General features: G+C 48.9%; 1 protein-coding gene across 1 annotated transcript in view; it reads right to left on the bottom strand.

Moving 5' to 3' along the window:
• Positions 1 to 16,711, bottom strand: part of LOC137368779 (sialic acid-binding Ig-like lectin 15) — a 54,587-nt gene extending 37,876 nt beyond the window's left edge. Inside the window, exon 1 of the mRNA XM_068028982.1 lies at positions 16,561 to 16,711. Within this exon, the coding sequence (XP_067885083.1) occupies positions 16,561 to 16,711 (151 nt within the window). The remainder of the gene's footprint in view (positions 1 to 16,560) is intronic.
• Positions 16,712 to 27,526: the final 10,815 nt, after the last annotated feature.

The following is a 27,526-nucleotide window of genomic DNA, read 5'->3' as shown; positions in this document are numbered from 1 at the left end:
CGTTCACAGGATCCGATCTCTCAAGTTAGAATCTCAAATGGAAATTTGAGAGAAATAATTTTACGAGAAGGATTTAAAAATAGCATCCCCCTCAACATAAAGACTCATATGGAGGAGCAAAGAATTACAAGGGTAAGAGAAGCTGCTGAAATGGCAGATGATTATGTGCTTACTCAAAAATCCTTTTTCATGGAAAACCCATCTATAATAATCGCAAGAGTTCTGGGAAGGACAGAAAGTGGATTAATAATAATAAAAGATGGGGTGCTGGTGAAAAGGGAACCAAAAGTGAGAATGCAAGAAGACCTGCACCAGTAAGGAAATAAAGTGCAAAGGGCAGGAATGTTTTCCACAGACCTGTGTGTTTCCATTGCAGTAAAACGTGGCATGTGAAAGCTGGAATTTAAAGGGGAGACAGTAAATTTTGTAGGAGTTCACAGAGCTGAGTTGGAAAAGGAGCCCAAGTAGGCAACAAGGCAGACAAGCCTGTGACCCGAACCACTGTAATACACTCCTCAAAGAATACTGTCCCAGATGTAGCAGAAGTAGAAAAGATTCCTGAAGGTTATCAGGATTTTGTTTGAAAGGGAAAGGTGTCCCATATCCCTCTAATGAGACAGGAAAATCCATTGTTCTGCTCTGAGATTCATTGGCCACTCACTCCTTAATGCTGGGTAAAAGGATGACCGTTCCACCAGACAGCTCAATCAAGGCAAAGGTTCTGGTAAGAGGCACTGAAGATGGATACATGTCAGTGCTCTTGTATTGGATCCACCTACACTAGTATCTGGACCAGTTACAATAGGGATTATTCATTGTCTGCCTGTGGCCGGAATAGATTTGCAGCTCGGCGATGATTTGGCTGGAGGTAAAGTGATAGCAGCCCCAGTGGTCTTAAACCAGCCAAATGAGGCCAAAGAGAAAGAACAAATACAGAAAGAACATAGGAACTTGGAAACATAGGATCATAAGAACTAGGAGCAGGAGTCGGCCATTCAGCCCCTTGAGCCTGTTCCACTAATCAACTTGATCATGGCTGATCTTCCACTTCAACACCCTTTTCCTGCACTATCCCCATATCCCTTGACATCTTTAATGTCTAGAAATCTATCAGTCTTTTCCTTGGACATACTCAATGACTGAGCCTCAATAGCCCTCTGTGGTAGAGAATTCAACAGATACACCAGACTCTGCATGAAGAAATTCCTTCTCATCTCAGTCCTAAATGGCCTATCTCTTATTCTGAGTCTGTGTCCCCTGGTTCTAGACGCCTCAAGCCAGGGGAAACATCTTACCTGCAAGAACCCTGTCGAGCCCTGTAAGAATTTTGTATGCTTCAGTGAGATCACCACTCATTCTTCTAAATTCTAGAGAATATAGGCCCAGTCTCCTCAATCCGACCATCCCAAGGATCAGTCTGGCAAACCGCTATTACACTCCCTGTATGGAAAGTATATCCTTCCTTAGGTAAGGAGACCAAAACTATACACAATACTCCAGGTGCAGTCTCACCAAGGCTCTACACAATTGCAGCAAGACTCCTTTACTCCTCTACTCACATCCTCTTACAATAAAGTCCAACATAGCATTTGCCTTCCTAATTGCTTGCTGCACCTGCAGGTTAGCTTTCAGTGACTTATGAACAAGGACACCCAGGTCCCTTTGGACATCAACACTTCCCAATCTCTCACCATTTAAGAAATACTCTGCATTTCTGTTCTTCCCAGCAAAGTGAATAACTTCACAGCTGGAATTTTACACCTCCTACAGGAGTGGGCTAGTGGCATGGGTGGGGGGGAGTTGTAAAATTGAGTGGGAGGCACGCTGTGCCATTCCCGACGCCTTGCCGACTCCACTACAAATTTACCAGGGGCAGTGGCGGCGTGAAACGGCCAAGACAATTGTCCCTGGTGAAGCCTCACAAACCTTTATCCGGGACCGGCGTCCCTCTTGCTGCCGAATCTTGGTGGAGTTCCAGCAGTAGCGCTGCTGGTACTGAGAGCTGCTGGCCCACTGATTGGCAGAAGTCCCACCTAAGGCCAACTTAGGGCCTGGGGGACATATGATCTTGGTGTTGCTCCCAGGCCTGGCGAAGGCGGGCTTGCCCCTGACGTTATGGATGGTGGGTGGAGCCTCCCACCCAACCTCAAATTCCGGCCCACATTTTTCCACGTTATATTCCATCTGCCATGTTCCTGCCAACTCACTTGGCCTGTCTTTTCTTTAATTCATTCATGGGATGTGGGCGTCACTGGCCAGGCCAGCATTTATTGCCCATCCCTAATTGCCCTTGAGAAGGTGGTGGTGAGCTGCCTTCTTGAACCGCTGCAGTCCATGTGGGCTAGGTACACCCACAGTGCTGTTAGGAAGGGAGTTCCAGGATTTTGACCCAACGACAGTGAAGGAACGGCGACATAGTTCCAAGTCAGGATGGTGTGTGACTTGGAAGCGAACTTGCAGGTGGTGGTGTTCCCATGCATTTGCTGCCCTTGTCCTTCTAGTTGGTAGAACTCACGGGTTTGGAAGGTGCTGTCTAAGGAGCCTTGGTGCGTTGCTGCAGTGCATCTTGTAGATGGTACACACAGCTGCCACTGTGCGTCGGTGGTGGAGGGAGTGAATGTTTGTAGATGGGGTGCCAATCAAGTGGGCTGCTTTGTCCTGTTGTCGAACTTCTTGAGTGTTGTTGGAGCTGCACCCATCCAGACAAGTGGAGAGTATCCCATCACACTCCTGACTTGTGCCTTGTAGATTGTGGACAGGCTTTGGGGAGTCAGGAGGTGAGTTACTCGCCTCAGAATTCCCTACCTCTGACCTGCTCTTGTAGCCACAGTATTTATATGGCTACTCCAGTTCAGTTTCTGGTCAATGGTAGCCCTAGGATGTTGATAGTGGGGGATTCAACGATGGTAATGCCATTGAATGTCAAGGGGAGATGGTTAGATTCTCTCTTGTTGGAGATGGTCGTTGCCTGGCACTTGAGTGGCGCAAATGTTACTTGCCACTTATCAGCCCAAGCCTGGATATTGTCCAGGTCTTGCTGCATTTCCACACAGACTGCTTCAGTATCTGATGAGTCACAAATGCTACTGAACATTGTGCAATCATCAGCGAACATCCCCAATTCTGACCTTATGATTGAAGGAAGGTCATTGATGAAGCAGCTGATGATGGTTGGGCCGAGGACACTACCCTGAGGAACTCCTGCAGTGATGTCCTGGAGCTCAGGTCATTGACCTCCAACAACCACAACCATCTTACCTTGCGCTAGTTATGACTCCAACCAGCAGAGGACTTTCCCCCTGATTCCCATTGACCTCAGTTTTGCTTGGGCTCCTTGATGCCATACTCGGTCAAATGCTGTCTTAATGTCAAGGGCAGTCACTCTCACCTCACACCTTGAGTTCAGCTCTTTTGTCCACGTTTGAACCAAGGCTGTAATGAGGTCAGGAGCTGAGTCGCTGTGGCAGAACCCAAACTGAGCGTCACTGAGCAGCTTATTGCTAAGCAAGTGCCGCTTGATGGCACTGTTGATGACACCTTCCATCACTTTACTGATGATTGAGAGTAATCCCCTTGATGCTTCTTTGCATCCCCTCACAACTCACATTCCCACTGTTACCATATCCATGATATTAAGTATGTATTGATGCCCTGCTTTTGTTTTTGGCAAGGTTCCTACACAATCTACTAACACGCTGCTAAATGGTTCCTCAATCACTGATGTGGGAACTAGCGGTGCTGGTTTTATGGTAGGTTGTGGTTTTCCCACCATTTGACAGGTATGGCATGTCCTACAAAATTGTCTCACATCCTTTGTAAAACCTGACCAGGCTTATGTGTGATTTGGTCTTTCAAATTCCCCTATGTCCTGCAAAAGGAATGTCGTGTGCTAACCTTAATAATCCTTGGCGATATTTAGGTCGTACTACTATCTGTTCAACAACTGTCCAGCCTTTGTCTGCAGGCCTATGAGGCGGTCTCCATTTCCTCCTCAAAACCCCGTTTGCCATATAACAGCCTTCTGGGACTCCTGTCTCCTCAGCTTCTGACAGAACTCTCTGTGCTATTCGGTATATCTCTGGATCAGCTTGCTGTGCTGCAATGATAGACGATCTGTTAAACAACTCATTTGGATTATCTAAATCCCCAAATAAGGGTTTCAGATACTTGGCTATCTATTTGTGGTGCCCCTTTTACCTCCAACAATGGATCCTGTTTAGCCATTGCTCGGGTAACTATACACGCAGGAAATATCCACGAAAAATTGTTCCAGTAATTGCTCCATTTCCTTAATTTCACTTGGTTTCTCTGTAACTTTAGGAGACACTGATACTGTTGATCCAGAAATCATTTCCTCGGAGTAGATCAGTTCCCTTCACTGGTAAACTATGGACAACACCTACAGTAACTATCTCAGATATTAAGTCACTCTCTAGGCATACTTTATACAAAGATATGCGTATATACACCCCGCCAATTCCATTAAGTAAAACTTTAGGGTTCAAGGCACTCTCTGGTGGAACCCTTATATCTTTCTCTAGCAAGAGCGATTAGGTTGCTCCTGTGTCGCTGAGTATAATGATAGGTTTTCCTGTCTCACTTACAGGAGTTACTCACCCCTTTGACAGAAATTCATTGTAACTCTCAGGTATTTTATTCTTAACCTCTACACTCTTTTCGTTCTAATATCTGGTTTCATAGCTGTCATCAAAGCTATAGCCTGGTCTGCTATACTCTCAGTCGGAGTCTTTTCCTGTGCACTAACTTTGCATACCCCAACAGATCTTATGGGTTTACCTCACTATTTCCAGCACTCTGAACGAACATGGCCCGTTTTGTTACAATGATAACACATTGGCTTGCGAACCTCACTTCTATCCTCAGCACCTTCCTTTCTGACCTGAGGAGGTGATCCTGAGGCATTCCCAGCTGTTCCTTCTTGTCCCCGGCTACTTGCTTTCCTTTCACTCTCCCAATTTCTATCCTTCTCAGGTTTATGGGGGTGACGGACAAAAGAGGTTGGCTTATTCACAAGCTCAAAATCATCAGCAATTTCTGCTGCTTGCCTAGCTTTCAAAACTTTCAGGTTATCTATATGAGTTCCCACTACTGAAGGAATGGCATTTTTAAAGTCTTCTAAGAGAATCAATTCTCAAAGGTTCTCATATGTGGTTTCTATCTTTAATGCCTGTATCCAATGGTCAAAAATAATTTGCTTCATCCTCTCAAATTCTAAATATGTCTGCCCAGTCAATCTCCGTAAGTTCCTAAACTTCTGACCGTAAGCATCAGGGACTAACTCATACACAGTGAGAATAGCCTTTTTTGCCATCTCATAATCTGCAGAAGCCTCTTCAGGAAGCATGGCATAAACTTCATGAGCTCTGCCTACCAACCTGCCCTGCATAAGCAGTGTCCAGCTTTCTTTCGGACATTTCATCTGTTTGGCTATTTTTACGAAAGATATGAAAACTGCCTCTACATCCCTTTCCTCAAATGTAGGAAGAGACTGTATAAATTTAAACAGCTTTTCGCTGGGTCCTGAGCTAAATTCAGATTCTTCCTGACCTGAACTTTCTCTGGATTCAAGACCATCCCTTTGTTTTAGTTCCATCTCTTTTAATTTAAATTCCCACTCTTTCTCCCATCCTCTTTCTGGAATTCAAGCTTAAGTCTTTTGTTGTTTCTTTCTCTTGTTCAAGTTTACTTATTACTATTGCTTTTTCTTTTTCTCTTTCCTCTTTTTACAATTCAAGTTTTCTTAATTCCCTTTCATCCTCAAGTTTTTTCATTTCTAACTGAATCCTAGCCAATACCACTGCATCACTCTCTGAACTATTGCTTTCTTGTTCCTCATATTCTCCTTCATCATCTTCTTCTCCTAATTCCAGATGTTGGACTATTATGTCAATTATCTCTGCTTTTTTGGCACCTAATTTCAATTCTAACCCCAATTTTGCTGCCAATTCTTTTAATTTATTCTGAGTTAAAGTTATCAAGTCACTCAGGGAAACATTCTGCTTTCCCAAAAACTCTGCTGCAACCATTAATGCCATTATAATGGTATAGACTTTACCTTATTATACAAGAGATCTGGTTCTTTATTTCTTTGTAATTGGCGTTACATTAGATCCCAACAATTGAGTTTCCAATTGACCCCAATTTAAATATGTTATCCCAGAAATGAGTAATTAATATGATTCCAATTGCAAACCCTCCAAATTAGTCTCATTCTGACCCCAGATGTGAGCCATTTAATTAAAATAAGATTCAATCATGAGCGAGCCCCCAATTAATATGTTACGACATGACCGCTCAAGACAAAGCCCCTAATAAAAATATACAATTCTAATTGCGGTGGGAGCAATGCACTGTCAATTGAGACCTGTCACTCCACAGATTGCCTAACTTTAAACTTTCCAAACTAAGGAAAATCACAGGCGAATTGAACCATCTATTAACCCCTGAATGGTATGAACTAAACCAGGTGTCTTTAGATCAACAAATTAACTGTTTATTAGAAAAACTAAATTCTTAAACACTATTAAGATAAAACAACAGTTAAAAATAGAAGTAACAAAGTCCTTGCAGATTTACACTCCTGTCGAAATGGAATCTTCCCAATGTAGAAACTATCCAATGTTGCTCGAAGTCTTCGCAGTTGTCTGATGGGGGATGGTGGGGGGGAAGGTTCTCCAACAGTAGGACAATCACTAGTCTAGTTCAGCAGTTGAAGTGTTGTTCTTCTTGTCCAGCGATGAACACAGCAACAGTTTGCTACCACTTTCAAAGAAATCAATGTGGCTTAACTTTTAGAATTTTGAGGGGGTGGGGGGGGGGTAAAATAGTCTAAATTTACTTTCTTCAGTTTAAATTAACAGAGATCTCTGGTCAGTTCATGCTGGCCCAGCTGTCTGTCGGTTAGAACAATCTGTCTCAAATAAAAAGCCACTTTAAAAGTCAATCGTAGCATTGTATACCGACCCTCAATCTCCGAGTGGTTATATCCAAGGCAACCAGGATGCACCCTTGGAACCTGGTTGGCTCTCTCTCCACATGGTTGTATCCACGGGCAACCAAAATGCACCTTCTTGGTAACTCCTGAGGCTTGCTTGTTCTTAAAGCAGTTCAGATCTTTTGGCATCTCAAAGGCACACCACATATTTTCCCCCCAAAAAACAACAGGATCATAAGAGCAACTAGTTTTGTGCCATCAGCAAACTTGAAAATATTATATTTGGTGCCCATGTCCAAATCATTGATATATATTGTGATGATTCTTGCAGTACCCAGCTAGTCATGGCCTGTTTATTCCTACTCTCCATTTTCTGTCCATTAATCAATTTTCAATCTATGCCAGTATATTACCCCTAATCCCATGTGTTCTAATTTTGCTTACGAATCTCCTATGTGGGACCTTATTGAATGCCTTCTGAAAATCCAAATATATCACATCCACTGGTTTCCCCTTATCTATTCTGCAAGTTATATCCTCAAAAAACTCTAACAGGTTTGTCAAACATGATTTCCCTTTCATAAATCCATGTTGACTCTGCTCAATCCTACCATCATTTTCTAAGTGTCCAGTTGTAACATCCTTTAAAGTAGATTTTAGCATTTCCCCTACTACTGATGTCAGACTTACAGGTCTGTAGTTCCCCAGTTTTCTCTCCCTCCTTTCTTAAATAGTGGGGTTACATTTGCTACCTTTCAATCTCCAGAAACCATTCGAAAATCTATAGAATTTTGGAAGATGATCACCACGCATTATCTCTACAACCACCTCTTTCAACACTTTGGGATATAGATCATCAAGTCTAGGGGATTTATAAATTTTCACTCCCATTAATTTATTCGGTACTACTTTTTTTTAACTAATACTAATTTTGTTCAGTACCTCATTCCTGCTCGTCCCTTGGTTCTTTAGTTTTTTGGCAATTTTTTTGTATCTTTCTCTGTTAAGACAGACACAAAGTATTTGTTTAGTTTCTCTGCCATTTCCTATTCCCCATTATAAATTCCCCTATCTTTGCCTGTAATGGGCCCACGTTTGTCTTTGCTAATCTTTTCCTTTTTACATACCTATAGAAGCTTTTACAGTCCGTTTTTATATTTCTCACTAGTTTACTTTCATATTTTATTTTCTACTTCTTTATCAGTTTCTTGCTCCTCCATTGCTGAATTCTAAACTGCTCCCAATCCTCAGGCTTACTACTTTTTTGGCAACTTTGTAAGCCTCTTCCTTTGATCTAACATAATATTTAACTCCTCTATTTATGCATTGTTGGATCACCTTTCCTGTTGGGCTTTTTTTGTCTCAAAGGAATGTAAATTTGTTGTAAACCATGTATTAATTCTTTAAATGCTGCCCATTGTCTGTCTACCATCATACCTTTTAATGTATCTTCCCAACCAACATGCCCCTCATACCTTTGTAGTTTCCTTTGTTTAGATTTAACCCTAATTTCAGTTGAACGACATCACTTTCAAACTTAAAGTAAAATTCTACGATATTATGGTCACTCTTTCCTAGAATTCATTTATAATGAGATTATTAATCAACGCTTTCTCATTGCACATTGAGATCCAAAATAGCCCGTCTTCTAGTTCGTTCCTCAACATACTGTTCTAAAAAACCATCTCATATACATTCCAGGATTTTGTCCTTCATAACATTAATGCTAATTAGGTTTACCCCAACAGTATGTAGAATAAATTCCCCATGATTACTGCATTACTCTTATTATATGCTCCTACCAATGTTTGCTGTCCCTTCTGTTAGTTAGCTCTCACCAAACTGATTCTACATCTTGATCTTTCACTCTAAGATCCTCTCTCATTAACGTACTGATCTCATCCTTTATTAACAGTGCTACCCCACCTCCTTTTCCTTTTTGCCTATCCTTCTGAAGTGTCTAATACCCTTGAACATTCAATTCCCAGCCTTGATCACCCTGCAGCCATGTCTCCATAATGGCAATCAGATCATATCTATTTACTTCTATTTGTGCTGTCAATTCATCTACTTTGTTGTGAATGCTGTGTGCATTCAGATAGAGTGCCTTTAGTTCTGTCTTTTTATTATATTCACAACCTCTGGCCTTATCTGTTGGTGCACTCTTACGCTCTGTCCCTTTCTGCCACACTTAGATGATCAATTCCTTTATTACTAACTTGCTCTCTTGCCTTCTCCTCTCTCTTTAAATTATCTAATCTTCTCTCAGTTGATCCCATCACCCCCACTATTTAGTTTAAAATCCTCTCTACCACCCTAGTTATACGACTCGCCACAAAACTGGTCCCAGCATGGTTCAGGTGAAGAACGTCCCAATGATAAGAGCTCTCACTTTCCCCAGTACTGGTGCCAGTGCCCAATGAATCAAAACGAATATCTACCACACCGGACTCTGAATCATACATTTAACCCTCTAATCTAATTTACCCTCTAACAATTTGCTCATAGCTCAGTTAATGATCCAGAGATTATTGCCTTTGAGGGTCTACTTTATAATTTAGCCCCCAGCTGCTCATACTCCTTAGGTAGAACCTCTTTCATAGTCCTATCTATGTCGTTGTTACCCATGGACTACGACAACTGGATCCTCCCCCTCCCACTGCAAGTTTCTCTTCAGACCCGAGCAGATGTCCCGAACCCTGGCACCGGGCAGGCAACACAGCCTTCTGGACTCTCGCTCTTGGCCGCTGAGAACTTTGTCTATCCCCCTTACTACACTATCTCCTACTCCCGCCACATTTCTCCTTACTCCCTCCACTTGAATTTCTTTCTGTACCATGGTGCCATAGTCAGTTTGCTCATCTGCAGTCCTCGCTTTCATCCATACAAGCTGAAAGAACCTCAAACCTGTTGGACAATTGCAAGGGCTGAGGCTCCTCCACTTCTGCCTTCTCGATCCCCTTACTTGCCTCACTCACAGTCCCTCCTGTCCCTGACCACTGACATCAGAAGACGCTATCCTCAGCGGTGTGTGACGGCCTTCGGCCTCCAGCTCATTGACTCTGAGCCGAAACTCCTCACACTGCATATACTTACTGAAGACACGTTTACCGTGGATCACGCCAGCGTCCACCAGTTCCCACATACTGCAGCCGGAACATCACTTGCCCTGCCAGCTTTATTATGTGTTAAGTAATTTATTTTTCTTAGTTTAGAATTAATAAACCCCACTACTACTAAGCCCCACCACTACTGATAAGCTTTACTACTGCCAGTAAAGCTTACTACTAATGAAACCTCACTAATAAATTACCTGAGTCTCAGAAGATAATGTTAGACTAAACCCAATTAAAATTCCTTAGTTCATATAAGAAAAAAAAAGAAAATGTTCACCAACCAATCACTTTCCTTCTTTGCTGTAATGTCATACACCAATTTTCTTTGGAAAGCTCTGAACCCACAGACTCACCATCGTAACTTTTCAAACCCTCGCTGCTATCTCAAGGTTCCCCTCTATTTCTGGGAAGCAACTTGCTTCTTCGACAGCTACTGGAGGGTGAAAAAGAAGCACCTCTTTTCCCCTCTGCACCGAATTCCCACGAGTCAAATTCCCAGCTTCACACTCTGACTACGTCTCACGCGGCAAAGTCTTCTTTCCGTGCGCCCCTTACTCCAATCTATGGAATATTCCCTGACTGTATGGGAACTAGGTACATGGCTAAAAAAGATCCAACAGAGCAAGCTGAACCACAAAGTCAGGCCTGAGGCCTGACTGGCTGAAAATTTTTGGAGACTTGGGGAAAGAGAAGGAAGTATACAGTAAATCTTCAATTAAAGCCCAGCAGGCAGACCCTGAGTTAAAAAAGAATAGAGCAGACAGCCTGTTCTGATGCAGAGGCTGAGAAGATGCCTGAATGTTATTACTTCAAAATGGATTAATAATAAGAAAATGGAGACCTCCGCAGTGACCTACAGAGGAGGGGTTGACAGTGGTTCACCAAATTGTACTCCGCCTAAACATTGTAGGGAGATTCTGAGGATTGTCCATGAAATCCCTATGGCTGGTGTTACGTGAGTGCTTCTATTTTTCTTTGTACAATATATTTTAAGAAATTATAGTTGGATTGTGGACACTGATTCATCTGGAATCATGAAGAGGCTGAACTTTGTGGTTGTTTTAAAAAAAAGGAAGATCAAAAGAAGGTTCTTGGTTTCAGCGAGTAAACAAGTACTGGAAAACATGTGATTTCAAGTAAACATAGCAGGGCTTGTGTTTTGACCTGAAGAGCTATTTACAAGGAAATGACAATTCAATATTTATGGTTGTCACAAGGCTTGTTTGTGAAAAGGTTTTAGTTTCATTTTGATCTGTTAAAAACAGTCAGTTGGAGTTTGCTTATTGACCTGCCAGGAGAGCAGAAGATCAAGCAGCCCATCTTTCTCTTGAAAAGCAAACCCTGTGTCAAGTGTTGCCTCCTGTATTTGAAGAAATCCGGCATGTTTGCAGAAACCTTGCATCTTTAAAGGAACTTTGCATCAAACGTGTGAGAATTGAAACCTTTGTTGCTGCACACCTGATGCAAGACCTATGTGAAGCCTTCTGTAGCTGCATCTCTTTGAATGCCTACCCAGACTAATCATGAATATCACCTGGAAAAAACTGTTCCAGGAAGATTCCATTGACAGCTGCCTATTCCCCTTTGGGACACCTCGCCAAAGCAAAGGACATCCATACCTTCTTTTCAGTCAAACTTTTTTTTTATTCCTCTTATTTCTTTGTAACAGCTGTAAACAAAAATCCTTTTTTTTGCCGGTTAACCAGTTGTGTATGTATGTGTATGCGTGAGGGCTAGGATGAAATAAGGGGCTTTAATATTTCCATTTGTGCGTACATTTTACTTCATTATTGATTAAGACTTGGTTTAGAATAAAAAGATAATTTAGTTGTTTATTAAAGAAACCTGGTTGGTGTGCTTTATTCTAGGGGAAACATCGAGTATCTGATTGATGGCTTCGGTAAGTGGGAAAATTTACATATATGTTGTGACCTATGGAGAAGTGGGACTGAATTAACAGTGCACTCCTCCCGCTTCAGTCATAACACTGGGCACGTGGCTATCAGAAAGACCCAACATTTTTACTGGCCTCAAATCCACAAGGAGGTGGTTAAATTTTGCAAGACCTGCCATACTTGCTGGGAAACCAAACCCACAATCAAACCTACTCTAATAATCCCTACCCCTGCTTTTGAGGAACCCTTCAGCAGACTTCTGGTTGAATGTGTGGGACCACTGACTAAAACTCGGACAGGTTACCAATACCTTCAAAGCATCATGGATATGGCCACCCAGAAGACATACCCTTAAGAAAAATTACTTCCAGAGCTCGAGTTGAGGGTCTGACACCATTTTTCACATGATACAGCTTGCCCAAAGAAATTCAGTCCAGCCAAGGAACTAATTTCCCCAACATTCCAAGTGCACAACCTTGGTATCGAACAGTTGAAATCTTCAGCATACCGCCCACAGTCTCCAGGGGTTCTGGAACGATACTATCAATCCCTGAAAACCATGATCAGGGCATTGTGCTGTGATTGCCCCCATGACTGGGATAAAGAAATTTTCTTTTTGCCGATTGTTACCAAAGATCCACCAAATGAATCCACAGACTTCAGCCCATTTGAATTGGGTTTTGAGGCCCGCTGAAACTGGTTCAAGAAAAATTCCTGAATCATAGGGAGGAAACCTCACTACTACATTTCGTGTCCACTTTTCGAGAGAGACTTTTTAAAGTCGGTGCTGTAAGAAAATAACACCTGAAAGAATCTCAGACCATGAAAAGGCAGGCAGGCAAAAAAAAAACGCAGCCCGTGAATTTAAACCAGGGGATCAGCTTCTGGTACTGTTACCATTGCAAGGCGAACCTCTAAAATCCAGATTCAGTGGCCCATACAGTCTAGGAACAAGGTCAGTGACATGAATTACTTAATTAATACCCCAGACCAGAGAAAAAAGAAAAGACTCTGCTACGTCAATATGCTAAAATAATACCACAGCCAGGAACCAGATAGGCCAGTAAGTGTATGCCAAACAGTAAGAGCAATAGAGAAAGACAGCACTAGTGAAGACAAACTAGGCGAGGAAGAAAATCCAGAAAATTCTCAAATCGAAGCCCCCACAATAAAATTGGAAAATACAGAAATATTAAGCAGACTAGGCACCATATTCAACTATCTCTCTGACCAGCAGAGACAGGACCTAGCAACACTGCTAAGGGAGTTCGAGGAAATTTGCAGGGACAAACCGGGTTGCACATCTTTAACAATACACGATGTAGATGGAGGAGAGACACCACCAATAAAACAGAACCCATGCAGACTGACCCCTGACAAACTGGCTCAGGTCATCACAGAAATCAAATAAATGCTGGATTTAATTGAACTCAGCCAAAGCAGCTGGAGCTCCCCTATTGTATTGGCAACCAAACCAGATGGATCAACCAGACTTTGCAATGACTACAGCAAAGTCAATCAGTAACAAGAACAGATTCCTATCCAATCCCCCGTATTGAGGACTGCATTAACTGAGTAGGAAGCTTCACCTACATTAGTAAAATTGACTTATTGAAAGGATATTGGCAAGTCCCCAGGACCACCCAAGCAAGAGAAATTTCAGAATTTCTCACCCCGATGCCTTATACCAATGTACAAAGATGCCTTATACAAAGAACACCCCAGCAACTTTCCAAAGACTCATGAACCAGGCGGTAGCTGGTTTAAACAACTGTGTCATCTAATTGGATGACCTATTAGTTTACAGTGATACTTGGGAAGACTACCTGAACCATTTAAGGGAACTCTTGAAGGGTTTACTGACAGCTCACCTGGAGGCCAATTTAGCAAGGAGCAAGTTCACTAAGGCTAAAGTAAGCTATTTAGGTCACATTCTAGGCCAAGGTCAGGTGTTGTCAAGGGCAGGAAAAGTGCAAGGCCTGGTAGATTTCCCCATTCCCAAAACTCAGAGGGAAATAATGCATTTCCTGGGAATGTGTGGGTTTTACCGGTTAAAGGTTTAAAGGTTGCAACCATTTCAGGAACTGTTTTAAAACAACAGGATGAAGTGTTGCAGGCTCCTTTTGGTTAAGCCTCTATCCAAAGTCAATTGGGAAATTCCTGGTTTAGTTTCACTGATGGGGAATCCCAAAATCACCTTGAAATTTCTCTTCTGAAGTTGTTGGAAGATGTCGTCAGCAGGGCACCATTATGGGTACCCGCATGGGTCCTAGTTATGCCTGTCTTTTTATGGGATATGTCGAATATTCCTTCTTCCAGTCCTATTTAGGCCTCCTTCCCCAAATCTTTTTCCAGTACATTGATGACTGTATCGGTGCCGTTTCCTGCTCCCGCCCCGAACTGGAAAACTTTATCAACTTTGCTTCTAATTTCCACCCTTCTCTCACCTTTACATGGTCCATCTCCAACACTTCCCTTCCCTTCCTCGACTTCTCTGTCTCCATCACTGGGGATAGGCTGTCTACTAATATCCATTATAAACCCATGCTTAAAACTCTCCATTTAATGACATTTTCTCCAGACTATTTTGAAGTGACACACAAACTATTTCTAAAACATTATTGGACTGCAAACTTGGCTTCTTGTGGAGGCTGGGCTCCCACAGCTCCCACAGCTACCTCGACTACACTTCTTCACACCCTGCCTCCTGTAAAGACTCCATTCTATTCTCCCAGTTTCTCCGTCTCCGACGCATCTGCTCTGATGATGCTACCTTCCATGACGGTGCTACTGATATGACCTTTTTCCTCAACCGAGGAATCCCCCCCACTGTGGTTAACAGGGCCCTCAACCGTGTCCGGCCCATTTCCTGCACCTCTACCCTCACCCCTTCCCCTCCCTCCCAGAACCGTGACAGGGTTCCCCTTGTCTTCACTTTCCACCCCATCAGCCTCCATATCCAAAGGATCACCCTCCCCCATTTCCGCCACTTTCAGCGTGATGCCACTACCAACCGCATTTCCCCTCCCTTCCCCATCAGCATTCCGAAGGGATCGTTCCCTCCGTGACACCCTGGTCCACTCCTCCATTACCCTCACCCCCTCATCCTCTTTCCACGGCACCTTCCCCTGCAATCGCAGGAGGTGTAATACCTGCCCATTTACCTCCTCTCTCCTCACTATCCCACGCCCCAAACTCTCCTTTCAGTTGAAGCAGCGATTTACTTGTACTTCTTTCAACGTAGTATACTGTATTCGCTGCTCACAATGTGGTCTCCTCTACATTGTGGAGACCAAACGCAGACTGGGTGACCGCTTTGCAGAACACCTCCGCTCAGTCTACAAGCAGGACCCCAAGCTTCTGGTTGCTTGCCATTTCAACACATACCCCTGCTTTCATGCTCGCATCTCTGTCCTGGGATTGCTGCAGTGTTCCAGTGAACATCAACGCAAGCTCGAGGAACAGCATCTCATCTACCGAATAGGCACACTACAGGCTGCCGGACTGAACATTGAGTTCAATAATTTCAGAGCATGACGGGCCCTCCATTTTACTTTTATTTTTAGTTATTTTTTTATTTTTTATTTTTTTTAATATATATTCTTTTGTGTTTATTTTATTTTATTTCATCTTAGTTTTCTCAGTTTGCATACCCACTTTTTTTTTCATGTTTGTACTTGTGGCTGTTCAATTTTCAGTCCGTTAACACCCTTTCTGTACTAAAGCTTTGTCTTTCAATGCACCATTAACAAATCTTTGCTCCGTGACCTTTTGGTCAGCTATTTGGTGACCTTGTCCTATCTACACCTTCTCCTTTGTTGTCTCTTGCCCCACCCCCGCTTTACTTGCTTGTAACGGTTTACATTTCTAATATCTGCCAGTTCTGATGAAGGGTCACTGACCTGAAACCTTAATTCTGCTTCTCTTTCCACAGATGCTGCCAGACCTGCTGAATATTTCCAGCATTTCTAGTTTTTATTTCAGATTTCCAGCATCCGCAGTATTTTGCTTTTATTAAGAAGGCTAATGGTAGGTTAGCCTTTATTGCAAGAGGATTTGATTACAGGAGTAGTGAAGTTTTGTATAGTATTCCAAGGATTCTCACAGCTGTTCTGCTGAAAAAGACTTTCTCAGGCTGCTCTGCCCCTCTCTCTCCAGAGAGATAACTTTTACGTTATCTTCATTTTTAACCTGCAATAAAACCTCAGGGACTAAGGCACCATTTTTAACAAAACATGACTGCGGTTAGTTGAGAGGTGAAAAGTGGAAGCCACCACACCACTTACCACCTGTCTGTAACACTCCACTTAACTGATTCCTCATCCTTTGCACCATTCTAGGAAGTCTTTTCTGCAGTTTCTCCTTGGCATCATTTATCATTTCTAAAAACACCTAATTCCCTGAGCCATACAGTGGTTAATTATGATATCCCTGTGTCCAGCTGGAAACTTGATACTCACTCCACCCCTCCCCGTTTCTCTGACTCTGACTGTCGCTCCCCTGGACTTTCTCCCAATCGCGACCCTGTAGTGAAATGATAAAAATGGCAATTGGCTAACAAAATGAATTTGAACAGTTGTTGGAAAGCACCTACTGTAACCCCGCACCGAGACCGAGAGCAGGACTGCAGAAAGCCAAACGTAGAGAAACCTCATCACCAAACTCTCCGGTGTTTCGTCCTTCTCACTCGCTGCTTCGTGTCTCTTAACTCCAAAATACAGAAGTTGATCAAAGTGTTTCTTCATTTCCAGTGCAAAGATGATGGTAAATTACACAGAATACATTAGTGTTGCTCACAAAGGGAACGGTGATGAAATATGAAATGAACGGGAGGAATTATGACATAAAAGCAAACTGCTGATCTGAACTACAAATGGGCACATTTATGCCACAGACAAAATTGAAGAAGTCAGGTGACCCCCTCCTGCGCTGTCAATAAACATTTCTGTCTGTTCAAGATGAAACCCATTATCCACATCTGAATTAACGTTAGGGAATTTGAATTGAAAAACACCCCATTCCATGCACCCCCTCCAATCTTCAGGAATGGAGGTAACAAAGATTATTGTAGACAGACTGACTCTGCAGCCATAGGTATGAAGTCACATCTTTTCATCAGAATAGACAACATTTATATACCTTCATAGAACAACGCTTCCCATATCCTGGAACATAGTATGAATCATCCCAGAGGAGAGAGGCCTTAGTCACCTGACTGACACCCCAACCTGACAAGTTTCTACCTTAAAAGGGGTGAGAGAGTGAGAGGGGCAGAACAGCCAGAGAAGGGTTTTTCCAGCTTAACAGCTGTGAGAATGTTCCAGTTAAGCAGCTGCCCTGCTGACTACATCTTCTAATTACTGCAGCACAGAAATTGCAAGTTTTGTGTCATCCACAAATATTGAAATTGTGCCCCCACATCGATGTCATTAATATATATCAGGAAAAGATGGGGTTCCAACACTGACCCCTTGAGAATGTCTTCCTCCAGTCTGAAAAAACAACCGTTCATCACTACTCTCTGTTTCCTCTCACTCCGCCAATTTTGTATCCATGCTGCTCCTGTCCCTTTTATTCCGTAGGTTCTGACATTGCTGACAAGCTTGTTATGCGGCACTTTAGCAAATGCCTTTTGGAAATCCACGTGCACCGCATCAATCGCACAAACCTCATCAACTGTCTCTCTTACCTCATCAAAAAATAGAATAAATCTCCTCTACTCTATCCCATTAAGCACTCCCATCACAGGTACAGCACGCATTAGATACAGAGTAGAGCCCCCACTACACTGTCCCATCAAACACTTCCAGGACAGGGACAGCACTGGGATTGGCTGCTCTCTGATTTGGGAACCTGAGTGTTGAGAGCCTCAACGAGGTGCAGCTGAGAGTGCTGGTGGCAGTTGGAGGTTGCAGAGGTGGAGAGAGGAGCTGCACTGAGCAAGGGAGAGCAGCTACCAACAAGCAGAGGAAAACTCCAACAACAGTCTCCATTAAAGAGAAGAAAGGGACATTTTTTGGAAACAAGGCTTTGTCTGGAGGTGGGTGCTGAACACCAGTAATTTACTTTGGACTGTTGGGGGAGGAACAAGTGGCTGGAACAACAAGGGGTGGGGCTGCCAATTCAGCAGGAATCTGTGCTGCTGCAAAAGCACACAGGAAAGCTCCCTCCCCACCCCAATTGCCAAGCCTGGGTCAGCTGAAGCTGCCCAGCTAAACAGACGGAAGGGGATAGATAGTGCCTGGGCAGCTTCAGCTGACCCAGGTGAAGACGACTCCCCCAACCAGAGGACCGGAAGACCAACTTCAAAGACTGTTTGTTTTAAGTGTACTGTGAGCACCACCTCCAGAAAGCAAGTCATCCCTTCCAGCCTGCCTTTGCCTCTCCTCTCTTACCTCAGCCTCTCCACTAACCTGTTGTTTGTTTGTTTGTCTTTTCAAATTTTTCTGTGAGTCGCTGTTATTTAGTGTGCAAGTCCACAATTTGGGGTGGGTTTAGCTCTTAGACCCATGGCAAGCCCTTCATCACCGGTGGCGGGGCCCTCTACTATCTACGCAGCTGCAGCTTCTGTGGCTGCCCACGTGGCCCCGTCACCCTTTAAATTATTGACATGCAGCCATGGGGTGAAGAGCTATCCCCACCCCAACATGTCTATTGAGGCCTGCGTTAAGGCAATGGCCGTGGTTGTCGGCCCCTCGGCCATTGTTGCGGCCTCAAAGATGTATGGGAAGGCTGTGTTCTTTTTGAAGACCGAGCGGGCGGTGTCCCTGGCCCTGAGTAAAGGGCTCACTGTGGGGGGGACCTTCCTGCCAGTGGACCCTCTGGGGGCCACTGCGCATCGGATAATGTTGTCCAACGTCCCACCCTTCATTCCCAGTGAGCTCCTCCTCCCCCACCTGCACCATCTGGGGGAGGTGAGGTCGGGGATCACCCCAGTCCGGCTTGGTCTTCGGGAGCACAGCCTCCAACATGTCTACTCCTTCCGCCGCCAGTTATTTATGCAGCTGGCATGGGAGGAGGACACGGAGGGCCAATTTAATGTGGAGTTCCAGGGGACAGCCTACCGCGTCTTTTGGACCTCGGACGGGGCGCGGTGCCACGTCTGCAAGGGGGTGGGGCATGTTCGTAAGAACTGCCCCAACCTCCCGGCCGCCAGCTCCACCTCGGCGGCCCAGAGTGGTTCCACAGCACCTCCTCCCACTCCCCCCACACATCCAACAGACACCGCTCAGTCGGTTCCGGAGGCTGTGGTTTTCACAGCCTCTGGCGGGGAGGGGAGCGTCCGACCGAGCGGAAGGAAGACGCGGGGAAAAAAAGAAACATCGTGAGGCGCGTCCCCTGGCCACTTTGACTCAACCCGAGCCTGAGCTCAGCCCAAAGCCCATTCCCATGGAATCCACCTGTCCCAGGGCTGGGCTCAGGCCCAGGGTGACTAAAAAGGGAAAAAAGGGTGCGGAGGCGGAGGCCTCTGATGACATGGAGGTCTCTGAGTCTCCGCGCCCAAATGCGAAAAAGAGGAGAAGGCACCCCTCCACAGAAATAACACAGGGCCCTGAGGTGCAGGGCCCATCTGTTGGAGGGGAGCTGCCTCCTGTTTCTGGTCCTCAGGTTCCCCCTACCGCCACCACCAAGGCTGCAAAGTCCGGGCAGGTGCTCCCTATTCCTCAGGATGGAGGGGAGGGGATGGCCCCGGTACGTGAGGCCCCTCCTGAAGGAGTAAGTGGGGCCCTGCTTGTGGTGGGGGAGCCTGGGGAAACCGCCCATTCCGCCACTGCTACTGGGTCGGGTGCCCTGAATGAAGGGGAGGGCGAGGCCCCAGAGGGTCGGGCCTCCCAGCCGGAGTCCACCACCAACCAGGAGACACCCGACCCAGTTATAACTGAGAATGCTGCCCCATCTGCTGGGCCTGTGGGTGCTGGCGGAGCGGGAGATGGCCTCCTCTCGCCGCCTCCAGTCTTGGCTCCGGCTGGTTTCCCGGAGTCCGGAACTTCTGTCTCCCCTGGACCACTCATTGGCCTGGGTGATGGAGGTGGAGGGGGGTCCTGAACCGCTGGTGCCTACAGGCTCCAGTTTCACAATAGAACCCAGAGAGGACTCCTCCGCCATTGATCCTGGGGGTGGGATCGTGACGGAGGCGGGACCAGCTGGCGCGGCCGGGACGTCTGCCCCACAGTGTGTGGTGGATGTGTCGGCCGCTGGCGGTGACGACCCGGAGGAGGATGGGGATTCGGTGCGGGGCACGGAGGATGATCTTGATTCCATCGCCAGTGAGGTGGTGGAGTCCCTCGTGCCTCCCACCGAATCTCCTCTCATCCCCACGGCGGAACTCCGGGATTTCCTCGCGGCTTGCAGAGGTTGCCGCAATAAAGTTCAGCTGGCCCTCGACCGTTGGTCGAATCTGGCGCTGATCATCCAGTCCGTCCGTGCCGCCCTTAAGATAGCGGGCAAGCGCGCGGACGTGAAACTGGTTGAGAGGCGCCGTTTTAATGTGTTCCTCAATGGGTTGCTGGGGGAGTGGAGGGCCAGGTGCACTTCCACTCCCTCCTCACAGTGAGGTGTTGGTGACGGGTTTTAAGTACCTTTGACATGAAGATAACCATAGCCAGCCTCAACATCAACGGCAGCAGAGGGGCTCACCGCAGATTTCACAATCTCTCAGTCCTTAGGGAAGGGAGATACGCGGTGAGCTTTCTGCAGGAAACCCACACCGTTCCGGGAGACGAAGCCACCTGGCTCCTGGAGTGGCAGGGTGGGGTCTACATGAGTCACCTCACCCCTATTTCTAGTGGGGTGGCTATCTTGTTGGCCCCGACTTTTCAGCCGGAGATCTTGGGGGTCAAGGAGCTAGTGCCGGGCCACTTGCTCCACCTCGCCGTTCACCTGGGTAGCGTGCCGCTCCACTTTGTGAACGTGTACGCGCCCAGGCCCAGCGCGTTGCAAGCGCGCTTCTTTGAAGAAGTGTCCGCTCTCTTGAGCTCCATCGATAGCGGCGAGTGCATCATCCTCGGGGGGGATTTTAACTGCACCCTCGAGGTGGGGGATCGCTCCGGTCCCCAGCGCGGCCAAGCGTCGGTGGAGAAGTTGAGGGGACTGATCAGCTCCCTTAACTTGGTGGACGTCTGGCGGAATCTCCATCCTGACTCCAGCGCCTTCACGTGGAGGTCTGGAGGAGGGGGGTCGCGAATCGACCACCTCTACATTTCGCAGGCGTACGTCTCCCGCGTTTCGGCGGCCTCCATGCGGCTGGTGCCGTGCTCGGACCACCGCCTGGTGTGGGCGGAGTTCACTCCACTCCACACGCGGGCGGGGTCCGCGTACTGGCACTTTAACAACCGGCTGCTGGAGGACGTGCGATTTCGGGACTCGTTCTGTCGATTCTGGGCCGACTGGAGAAGGAAGCAGGGGGGCTTCCCCTCCTTGAGGCTATGGTGGGATGTGGGCAAGACTCACATCCGCGTCTTCTGTCAGGAGTACGCGAGGGGGTCGACCAAGAGGCGGGAAGCCGAGATCGGGCGCCTTGAGAGGGAGGTGCTCGACTTGGAATCCCGCCTCGGTCATGCCGTCGCGGACCCGGCCCTGTGGCAGGCGTACAAAAAGAAGGGCGCGCTGAGGAACCTGCAGCTCATAGGGTCCCGAGGCGCGTACGTGAGGTCGCGGATCCAGATCCTGGAAGATTTGGACCGCGCCTCACCCTTCTTCTACTCGCTGGAAAAATGGCGGGGGGTCCGTAAGCAGCTCGTCGAGCTGCTGGCCGACGACGGATCCTCCATCACGGATCCGGAGGGAATGGGCCTCCTGGTCCGGACGTATTACAGTGCGTTGTTCTCTCCGGATCCGTCCAGCGAGGATGCGCGCAGAGTTTTGTGGGAGGACCTGCCGCAGGTCAGCCCGGAGCCGCCGAAGGATTGGAGGCTCCGCTCACGTTGGCGGAGCTGACCGGCGCCCTCCACCAGCTCTCGAGGGGCAAATCCCCAGGGCTGGATGGGTTGACCGTGGAGTTCCTCAGGGCGTTCTGGGACGTCCTGGGGGACGATTACGCGCGGGTCCTGGGGGAAAGCCTGGCGACCGGGGAGATGCCCCTCTCGTGGCGCAGGGCGGTCATCGTCCTGCTGCCAAAGAGGGGCGATCTCCGCCTGCTTAAAAACTGGCGTCCGGTCTCCCTCCTCAGCACGGATTATAAGATCTTTGCCCGGGCTATGTCTACCCGCCTGGGCTCCGAGCTGGCCCACATGATCCACCCCGACCAGTCCTACACGGTCCCGGGCCGGTCCATCCAGGACAACATCCACCTGGTCCGGGACCTGATCCATCTTTCCCAGAGGACTGGTCAGTCGGTCGCCTTTCTCTCCCTCGATCAGGAGAAGGCGTTCGACAGGGTGGATCACGATTACCTTTTCGGGACTCTGCGCGCTTTCGGACTCGGGCCGCATTTCGTGGCCCGGGTCCGACTTTTATACGCCGCCGCAGAGTGTCCAGTCAAAGTTAACGGGTCCTTGACGGCGCCCCTTCGATTTGGGAGAGGAGTGCGTCAGGGGTGCCCCATGTCCGGCCAATTGTATACCATCTGCGTGGAGCCCTTCCTGTGCCTGCTTCGCAGGAGGTTGACGGGATTGGCTCTGCGCGAGCCGGCCATGCGGGTCGTCCTCTCGGCTTACGCCGACGACGTGCTCCTCGCAATCACAGATCCCGTTGACTTGCGGAGGATGCGCGACTGCCAGCAGACCTTTTCTGCCGCGTCCTCCGCGAGGATCAATTGGGAGAAATGTTCCGGACTCCTGGTTGGTCAGTGGCGGGTGGACTCCCTGCCGGAGGAGATGACACCTTTTGCGTGGAGCACCACGCACCTCCTCTATCTGGGAGTCCACCTTAGCCCCGCTGAGGAAGCCTGGCCGGCAAACTGGCAGGAGTTGGAGGCGAAAGTCACTGCTCGGCTGGGGCGCTGGACAGGACTGCTCCGAGTGCTTTCCTACAGGGGCCGAGCGTTGGTCATAAACCAACTGATGGCCTCCATGCTGTGGTACCGGTTGGTCACTTTGGCCCCGCCCCCTGTATTTGCCACCAAGATCCAGTAGAAACTCGTCGATTTCTTCTGGGGCAAGAGGAAACACTGGGTCTCTGCCGCGGTCCTGAGTCTCCCGATCGAGGAGGGCGGTCAGTCGCTGGTGTGCGTCCGCACCCAGGCTGCGACTCTCCGCCTTCGGACCCTGCAGAGATACCTGTACGTCGAGCGTCCTCCCAGATGGTGTGCGCTGGCGACGTATTTTTTCCGCCAGTGTCACTGCCTTCAAGACGACACGCAGCTCCCGGTGGAGTCCGTTAGCCGCGCCTCTCTGAGGGAGTTGCCTGTCTTTTACCGGGATCTTTTCCGAGTCTGGAACATGGTCGCCTCCAGTCAGGGCGCTCCCCCGCCGGCGGAGGAGAGCGCCTCGGCTGTCCGGGCGGCCGACTCCGGGGACGGTCCGGCGGGCGGAGGAGTAGCCGAAACCCCCGGGACGCCCCTCACTGCGGATGGCGAGGGGGCTCGGGAGTGCGGAGCGATCCCGGCCGAGCTGACCCCCGCTCGGCCGGAACTGCTCATCGGACCCAGGCCCCGAAACCCTCCTCGGGAGCCGGTCCCGCACAACCCGAGCCGCCTCTAGGAAATGCCCTCCGTGCCATTCCAATCGGCGCGGAGGGGTTTCCTGTACGGGCTGCTCCTGCACACTCTCCACTTCCTCGCCCTCGTCAGCCGGCCGGACACGCCCTGGCGGTCCGCGTTGCCATCTGGCGGCGAGGGGAAACCCCGATGGAGGTCTCTCGACGCGGGAGTCTTCCCCCTTTACATCGGGGACCTGGGGTGGAGGGTGCTGCACAGAGCAGTCCCGTGCAATAGGCTTTTAAGTAGGTTCACGGACTCCCAGGCCAGCTGTACTTTCTGCGGCCTGGACGAGTCCGTGTTCCACATTTATATGGAGTGTGCGAGGTTGCAGCCCCTATTTGAGTATCTGAAGGGGCTGCTCCTCAAATTCTGGCTGCACTTCAGTCCCACGCTCCTGATCTTTGGGCACCCGGTGCGGAGGGGCTTGGGCCGGGAGGAGGATCTCCTCGTCGGTCTGCTCCTGGGCCTGGCCAAGGTGGCAATTCACAGGTCCAGGTTGCGGGCCGTCGGGGGGTCCGTCCTCCCCGTTTGCCTGCCCCTCTTCCACGGTTACGTTCGCGCCTGGGTGTCCCTGGAAAAGGAGCATGCGGTGTCCGCCGGTACGCTTGAGGCCTTCCGCGACCGGTGGGCACCGCAGGGACTGGAGTGCATCGTCGACGCCGAGAATGGCATTTTAATTTGAGTTTTTTTGTTTATTTATCTGGTTTTAATAAAGTTATTTTAAAAATATAAGTGTGTATATAAAGGGGGCCTGAGGAATAAAGGCCCCCTCGACATAAAATATAAAAAAAAAAGAAAAAAAAAAAAAACGGGGGTTAGATACAGAGTCAAGCTCCCTCCACACTGTCCACATCAAACACTCCCCAGGACAGGTACAGCACGGGGGTTAGATACAGAGTAAAGCTCCCTGGATTCTCTATCATACAGCCCGGGACAGCACCAGGTCTGCATTTCCCAGACTGAAGCCGCCCCTCAGCCCAGGCTGTGGGTTTTTAAAAATCCAGGCCTCAAACTGCAGCGCCGCCAGTGGCCGTAAGCTGGAACTGCAGCGTGACCTGTTTACATAGGGAATCCGCATGGGAAAAAAATGGGGGAAAAGGAGGGCGGCAGAAAGAGTTGGGGGGCATTAATCCCCTTCCCCCCGCCCCCTGTGACTCCCTACCCCGGATCCCGGGCCGCCCGACCCATCCCGACCCCTCCGGGCAGCGTCTCTCACCCTCCACCTCCTCCAGCGACTCCTCCGTCTTGCAGCTAAAAAAAAAAGAAAAAAAAAAACGGGGTTAGCTGCTAACCAGTTGGAGGTGCTGAGTGCATCAACGAGGTGCAGCTGATAGTGCTGCAGTCAGTTGCTGGAGGTGCTGTTGTAGAGGGAGAGCTGAGGACTGAACTGCAAAATTTTGAACAACTTTTGCTGCAGAGGAGGAAAGACTTTGGCAATAAGGCTGTATTTCGAGGTGGGTGTCGAGCACCAGGCTTTAATTCATTTGGACTGTTGTGGGAGGTGGAAGAGGCCGGAACAACAAGGGGTGGGGGCTGTACAATTCTGCAGGGATCTGTGCCATTGCACTGAATACACAAGGAAGCTCCCTCCCCACCCTAATTGCCCAGCCTGAGTCAGCTGAAGCTGCCTGGCTATAGAGACAGAAGGATCTAACTAGTGCCTGGGCAGCTTTCGGCTGACCCAGGAAAAGACCCCTCCCACAACCAGAAAACCGGAAGACCAGGAGTGTTTACAGTGCTCTGAGTACCACCCTTCAAGGAGAAAAAAAAAGCAAAGTCATCGCTTGCAACCTGTCTTTCCCCTTTCCTGTATTCCCTCAGCCTCTCCCCAAACCTACTAGTTGGTTTCTTTGTTTTTGCTTGTTTGCCTGCAATTTGGGGATGGGTTTGGCTCTTGAACCATGGCAAGCCCATCATCACTGGTGGCGGGGCCTTCTCATACCTATGCGGCTGTAGCCTCTGTGGCCGCCCGTGTGACCCCGTCACCTTTTAAATTCATTACTTCGAGCCATGGGGTAAAGAGCTATCCCCACCCCAATGTCTATAGAGGCCTGCGTAAAGGCAATGGCCGAGGTTGTCGGCCCCTCAGCCATTGTGGCAGCCTCAAAAATGTACGGGCAGGCTGTGTTCTTCCTGAAGACCGAGCGGGCCGTGCCCCTGGCCCTGAATAAAGGGCTCACTGTGGGTTGGACTTTCCTGCCGGTGAACCCTCTAGGGGCCACTGCGCAGCGGATAATGTTATCAAATGTGCCGCCCTTTATTCCCAGTGAGCTCCTCCTTCCCCACCTGCACCATCTGGGGGAGGTGAGGTCGGGGATCACCCCAGTCCGGCTTAGTCTTCGGGAGCACAGCCTCCGACATGTCTACTCCTTCCGCCGCCAGCTATTTATGCAGCTGGCGTGGGAGGAGGTCTTGGAGGACCACTTCAGTGTGGAGTTCCAGGGACGGTCTACCACGTCTTTTGGACCTTAGACGGGGTGTGGTGCCACGTCTGCAAGGGGGTGGGGCATGTTCATAAGAACTGCCCCAACCTCCCGGCCGCCAGTTCCACTTCGGCGGCCCAGGGTGGCGACACTGCACCTCCTCCCACTCACCCCACACATCCAACAGACACCGCTTAGTCGGTTCCGGAGGCTGTGGTTTTCACAGCCTCCGGCGGGGAGGGGAGTGCCCGTCCGAGTGGAAGGAAGGCGTGGAGGAAAAGTAAACACTGAGAGGCTCATTCCCTGGACGCCGTGACACAATCTGAGTCTGGGCTCAGCCCAAGGCCCGCTCCCAGGGAATCCACCTGTCCCAAGGCTGGGCTCAGGCCCAGAGTAACTAAAAAAAAAAGGGTGCGGAGGCGGAGGCCTCTGATGACATGGAGGTCTCTGAGCCTCTGTGCCCCAGTGGGAAAAAGAGGAGAAGGCACCCCTCCACAGAGGTAACACAGGGCCCTGAGGTGCAGGGCCCATCTGTTGGAGGGGAGCTGTCTCCTGTTTCGGGTCCCCAGGTTCCCCCTACCACCACCAACATCAAGACTGCAAAGTCTGGGTAGGAGCTCCCTATTCTTCAGGATGGAGGGGAGGGGGAGGCCCCGCTACATGCAGCCCCTCCTGTGGGAGCAATTGAAGCCCTACTTGTGGTGGGGGAGTCTGGGGACGCTTCTGGAGAAGCCTCCCGTTCTGCCACTGGGTCCGGTGGCCTGCGTGGAGGGGAGGGCGAGTCCCCAAAGGGTCGGCCCTCCCAGCCAGAATCCACTGACAACCAGGAGACACCAGACCTGGTTATAACTGAAAATGCTGCCCCATCTGCTGGGCCTGTGGGTGCTGGCGGAGCGGGAGATGGCCTCCTCTCTTCACCTCCGGTCTCAGCACCGGCTGGATTTCCGGAGTCGGGAACTTCCGTCTCCCCTGGACTGCTCATTGGCCTGGGGACGGAGGTGGAGCAGGGTCCTGAACCGCTGGTGCCCACAGGCTCCAGTTCCATCTTAGAACCCAGAGGGGACTCCTCCGCCATCGATCCTGTGGGTGGGATCGTGACGGAGGCGGGACCAGCTGGCGCGGCCGGGACGTCCGCCCACAGTGTGTGGTGGGTGTGTCGACCGCTGGCAGTGACAACCAGGAGGAGGATGGGGACTCGGTTTGGGGCATGGAGGACAACCTTGATTCCATTGCCAGTGAGGTGGTAGAGTCCCTCGTGCCTCCCACCGAGTCTCCTCTCATCCCCACGGCGGAACTCCGGGATTTCCTCGCGGCTTGCAGGGGTTGCCGCGATAAAGTTCAGCTGGCCCTCGGCCGTTGGTCGAGTCTGGAGCTGATCATCCAGTCTGTCCATGCCGCCCTCAAGAAAGCGGGCAAGGGTGAGGGCACGAAACTGGTTGAGAGGTGCCGTTTTAATGCATTCCTCGATGGGTTGCTGGGGGAGTGGAGGGCCAGGTGAA

This window comes from Heterodontus francisci, chromosome 4, assembly GCF_036365525.1.
Source record: "Heterodontus francisci isolate sHetFra1 chromosome 4, sHetFra1.hap1, whole genome shotgun sequence".
NCBI classification, from domain to species: Eukaryota; Metazoa; Chordata; class Chondrichthyes; order Heterodontiformes; family Heterodontidae; genus Heterodontus; species Heterodontus francisci.
Note: the sequence above shows the minus strand (reverse complement) of the source record. Positions and strands in the feature narration are given on the sequence as shown.